The following is a 6,000-nucleotide window of genomic DNA, read 5'->3' on the forward strand; positions in this document are numbered from 1 at the left end:
AAGAAATTGGTTATGAGGCCTTACCCCATACTCTTTTTAACTTTGGAAGGAGTGAGAATAGTAAAGGGTGGACCCTCACTTTCCCAAAATTGCAATCATAAACTAGTGAGGGGTAACCCTATATGATGCATTGAATGTTAGATGTATCCCAAGCAAGTGGGCGGATAGCACCCAGGTAAATTAGCGCACGCACCACATTTGCTGGGAGTTGTATCTTATTTCCAGATATGTATGGATCTATCTGCTGATAAATCCTTATAAAATATATATATGTGTGTTATAGGGTCCTCACCCACAGGTACCACCTGTGGCTTGCTTCATCACAGGACCCTCACTCATGCACCTAGTGTGTATGAGTGAGCTTAGCGCGTTCATAAGCGGAGCTCTTATGAGTGGGAGTGCGAGTGAGTTAAAAATACCTCTAGATCTCTATTGATGGGTTTTATTCTCTAGGGTCTAGGGAAAGTTTATTCTCTAGGGTAAGTTTAAAAACAACTTAGTTACCAATTTAACAGATACAAATCTGACAGAAATCCAGACCCAAGTTCTTAAAGGACTGGGTTTTGTGCCCACACCACAACTAGATAAGGTCCGTTTACACTGAATTAGCCGGGCTCTTTCGTTATCCACGTAACACAAGAGAATCCACATAGACACGCCAGTGCGAGACACCTCACACCATGTCAATTTGGAGAATATGGTTTTACCGACCCGAAGACTGATGACAAATCACACCCCTTAATTTCTTGAACAATGAACCTTATAAGTACTGACAAAGTGTCTTTTCATGTAGAGAATACCACATAATGTCAATATCACACACAGAGGGTAGATCAGCTTACGGTACGGTGACACTTTAAGTGAAACCATAGATTAGGTATATGACTCAATTTCCCACCGTCCTCCACCGGGATCTCATGGCTTTGACGTCAAACTAGTGAGAGACTAGAGAGACACGCCCAAAAAAGCAGTACTGACACTGTAAGAGAAAACCAAATGTTGGGTAGAGGACTCAGTTTCCCACCATCCTCCACCTGTCTCACATGGCTTCGACATCAGACTAGCGAGAGACTAGAGATAAGCCCACAAAAGCGGGTACACATAATACGGTAGCAGAAAATAGCCCCGCTAAAACTTTTTCACACGCTTATTTATGTGCACCACACTACTGATACATCTGCTTGGACCGAGAACACAAATTCAGAAATTGATTCACGATACAGGAGTTCCCAACATGGCCACGTGATAAAATATCACGTAACCAGGTCGGGAACATTTATCGTTACAGCGATGGCCACAAGTCAGTAACATTCAGGGACGCAGGTTAGCGCAACGGGTGTGAGCAGACGCCCTCCCTTTACGAAGTAAGATTCCTCTATCCCATCCTGGTTCTATCATCTAGGCGGCTCACAAATCTTTACACACTATACGCTTCCAACAACTTTCTTTTTCACTGTTTGACAACATATGGTCTGGTACTTACCCATGTCCCCTACTCTAGAACTCTAAAAACAACCGACCCTGTGATTATGGATAACATCTCCCTCACCCCCAATGTAACACTTGTGAGTCCACACAGATAATTTTACTTTTTTGGATTAGGGGGGGGGAGTAACCCCCCCCCCCGGCCGTATTAATTAACATTTAACAAAACAAATTTAGAAAAAACATTATATACACAAACTTTACGCATTTACAGATACATTTTGACAGTCAGATATTCCACGCCTAACCTTAACACAGTCTAATACACAAGACACTCCTGCCGTAAATCTATCAATACATGTTATTTACTTTCTGCGTGTCCCCTCTAGAGCCTACGGTAAAGTCAATGACTGGCAGCTCCCCCGGTCCCCATATACTGATAAGGTTGCGCAGGGGGTTACAGCTTATCGGATGGATACTTTCCCCCGGGCCCCCCCTACGCCCTGTGCCTTACATTCCGTTACATGGGGGCTGCAGACTTCTGCATAGTGGCGCCTTAATGCGCATGTGCGTGCGGGGGTGGCCCCAGGCCCACTGGGAAGGAGGACTCCTCCGGCCCCCGCACCCTGACAGCCTACCTACCGGCTGTCAGTACCCCCTGGAATTATATGGTACTGACCGTTGAGGACTGAAGACTATGCTTACCCCTCATGACCTTACCGCCTGACCAGAGACACTCTAAAATATGACAAAATCCAATTAAAAGAGAAATTCGAATTTGTGCTTTATTTATGCTACTACAGAAACGCTGATATGCCTTAGGGGATTGTGGGTGGGTAAAAAGAAAAGAAGCGTTACAGGCCCGCAGCCGGCCCGGGGGGATCCTAAACGTGAGGAGCAAGAACAAGAGACTGTTATGCTCCCCACCGCCTCTTTTAAAGAGGGGGCCCAGGCCAATCCGGGTGAGACCAGTCAGCCTGGACGCCCGCCAAACGTTTCTGCGCCGGAAGCACAGGAGTGCTTCCGGCGCCCCAACAAACCTGGCACCTATTGGCTGATGCGGGGGGGGGGGGGAGGGGAGAGGAAAGCCGCGTCACTTGCTGACGCTGCCTCATCCCCCCCTCTCCCTTTGGGGATGCCGGGGACTGGTGCGACCGCCATAATGGCGGCGCGCCCTAGTCAGCCCGCGCCTTCTTCAGGAACAGTCTCTCCCTGTAGTACCCTATGGTGTTTGTTGACTGAAAAAGCCATGTAGGTAGACAAATTTGAGCACTATGTCAATGTCTCTCCCCCAGTTTTAAATGACGTTTAGCACTGCATTTGCCCCGTCTGTGTGAATATGTGTACCCACACTGTTAAATTAGATCATACATATAATGTTTGGGGGGTTTTCCCACGTGTGTAGAATGTTTCCCCGTGCACTCTTAAGGGATGTTGTACTCCCGAAAAAAGATACGGAATGAGGAGTACTGGATCAATATATACCTCTCTCTCGCTTTCAAAAAAGACCATACCAGGTAAAAGTCCTACGTGTATGATTGGTATTTTGCGTGCATGCTTAATAATTATTTTGCACTAAATGTTGATTTTTAACCGATAAATGCAGGGTTAAATTAGGTCCTGAAGAAAGCTGATTGACCCTACACGGGTAGAGAAACGGCTGAATCATGTCGGCCTTGTAGATGTCCTGGAACACTGCATCCAAATTACATTTCATTGTTTTTAATCTTGCCCTAGACCTTAGAAAATAAAACCCATCAATAGAGGGTCTAGAGATATTTTTAACTTACTTACACTCCCACTCATAAGAGCTTCACTTACAAAAGCGCTGAGCCCACTCATACATGCTATGTGCATGAGGGTCCTATGATGAAGCAAGCTACAGGTGGCACCTGTGGGTGAAGACCCTATAATATATATTTATATGGCTAATATAAGGATTTATCAGCAGATAGATCCATAAATATCTGGAAATAAGATACAGATCCCAGGATGTGTGGTGAAGGCACTAATTTACCTGGCTGCTATCCGCCCACTCCCTTGGGATACATCTAACATTCACGCATCATATAGGATTACCCCCTTCTCTTCCACAGAATTGGTTTTTCAAATGTCCTAAAATCACTAGTATTAACACCTTGAGGTTTTAGTCAACGGATTTCACAGGACAGAACCCCACTTTGAAAAGTGTTCCAGCTCCAGAATCCAGTGCAAGTCATCATCTGCCACTTTTATGGGCAGATCAACTTCTTGATCACAGTGCGATAAAGACATGCAACGTTGTATAAATAACAATACCCTACTTTTATAAATCGCTGACAACTTCGAAACCATGCATTACCCATCCTGCCCACTCACTATATATTATCGTCCGAATACTCGTATTGATAAGGCTTACTAACGTAGTCGCCTCACCCAGTGACTGCATATACTGGTGACCATGTGGTGTTTGTGCCAGCCCACTTTCCCTCAGCAGTACTACCTTCTCTGGGCCAAACAGTTCCTCGGCGTATGCATTAAGAAGACTGTAGGCCTCCCCCACGCACTTCCTCTCGTTCATGTTACAGGTGATGAGAATGCCTTGCATGCCGGCCTCCAGCTGCCGGCTTCCCTTTTGGCGTTTGTTGGGTCCGCCATACTGAGCCCGGCTTCTCTTTTGCCCTGCGTCGCCACTCATGGTTGAAGTGCCTCGATCACAGCGGACAGTCCGTTTCAAACGGCGAGTTCTAGACCTCGTCGATTTCTACAGCAACCCGTCACAACACAGGGGGCGTGGTCCACGTGTTCCTGGAATAAATGCTAGACTGCGACCCGTATGTTAACATAGAACGGCACATTAGAGCGGCAGCCACGTTGTATGTTGATACTAGTTCCACTTGAGGCATTACCTTTATCTACCCCTAAGATGGTCGAAATCTGCGCCTACGGTTATACTCATATTCGTAAACGGTCTAGATCATCATGGGAAGTTAAAATATTCTCTAGGTTCTCGAGGTCTTTAAAAATGGAAACGGGCACCGCGCGCGCCCCGACGCTTCGTACAGTCACGGGCGCTGTCTATTGTCGACCTGTTTTCAACTGTAAATGAGTTGACATTGCGTTTCATAATGCACCATGGATATTCATTAATTGCTGTACAGAGTTATTTTTTCATATAATGCTAAAAAACGCTTTAAGGTAATGTTTAATGACTACGACCTAGACTAATGTAGCTGGTGCTCAGGTAAAGTCAGCACTCCAATAACCTCGGGTACAGTTGGCGCTATCTAAAAAAAACTGCAAAAACATTTTCGTGTTCATCTGGTCCATTGATAATTTATGATTTACACGAAACTTCCTTTTCCCAAGTGGTGCTCAATACTACTGGGCAGTTAATTTGTATCGGCTTCTTAAATTCTAGGGTGACATTTTTAAAGCACTTCCTATAAAAATATAATACACAACAAGCATTTGCAATGCAATAGGTCTCGCATTGACACCAGTTTGAGCTACTGATATTGTAAATGACAATGCCTTCTATTTTGTTTTTCATTTTTAAAACCTAAATAAATGGCATTGTCATTCATAATGCCAATAGCTTGAACTCTCGTAATGCCTTTTATCATAAATGCATTGCAATATGTCTCGTATTTATGAGAGTTTAAGCTATTGGCATTATGAATAAAAATGCCGTTTATTTATGTTTTAAAGATGAACACAAAAATAAAAGGCAGGGTTCTTATTTCCAAAATGTGCCATGAAGCAGTTGTGCGGTTCGACTACTTTCATATGTAACTGTTCGAAAATCAAATCAGTTGTGGTCCATTTCATATTCCCTCGCTAGGCTGAGAGGATTTAAGTTTGCAAACGAGGCGAGCTTAAACCAAGTGCAGGAACAAGCATTGGCATAGCCAATAGGTCTCGCCTTTGGGACCTTATAAGTGTTTAGCTATGCAGGATATTATCCTGGGTGGTGTGCCACCAGGAATTTTTGATCTATACAACAAATAAACACAATGATGGACACTTGCATACAAGTGCACTCAATTTCACTACTCACAATTACCTATTTTATCTCCATATTAATAATCCTCATCCTCGTTTAATGTTTCCATCTACTGCCAGGGTGTTTAGAACACAATCACAGTTGACAAATTCAAATATCGAAAGCTTTCACCACCAACAAATGGACATACAACCAGCAGAAATCTTTTGGCATGACCAGGTAAAAGCACAGCCTTAAAAATTAAGGCCTTGAGTACAGTGTGTGCATGTATGCCGTGCACTCTGGAATCCTCAGAGGCTGATGTCCGTCTGAGTCAGCTGACGGATGGGCCCCACTTGATAATACCTTTATATGACCTGTCGGAGAAACAAGCTAGCGCCAACAGCTCGGCGCTTCGGAATCACGCCAGGACTGTGGGCGTGCACCCACGACTGCAACCAGACATGCTGAAATGGTTTTAAAGCGCATGCTCGCTCGTTCCCAGGGTAGCCTCTGGAGATTAAGAAGCGGGTCGGGGAAGAACAGCGGTCTACTTTATGGCACTCTCTTCACAAGATTCTTGGTTACTGAAATTCACGGGTCACCGCCAG

At 44.7% G+C, this 6,000-nt stretch overlaps 1 protein-coding gene across 1 annotated transcript in view; it reads right to left on the minus strand.

Annotated features, from left to right (window-relative positions):
• Positions 1-4,180, minus strand: part of THUMPD1 (THUMP domain 1 NAT10 acetyltransferase adaptor) — a 51,718-nt gene extending 47,538 nt beyond the window's left edge. The window contains exon 1 of the mRNA XM_085629087.1: positions 3,908-4,180. Coding sequence (XP_085485213.1) covers positions 3,908-4,102 — 195 coding nt within the window. The 5' untranslated portion in view covers positions 4,103-4,180. The remainder of the gene's footprint in view (positions 1-3,907) is intronic.
• Between the last annotated feature and the right edge of the window lie 1,820 nt (positions 4,181-6,000).

This window comes from Triturus cristatus, chromosome 10, assembly GCF_964204655.1.
Source record: "Triturus cristatus chromosome 10, aTriCri1.1, whole genome shotgun sequence".
Classification (NCBI taxonomy): Eukaryota; Metazoa; Chordata; class Amphibia; order Caudata; family Salamandridae; genus Triturus; species Triturus cristatus.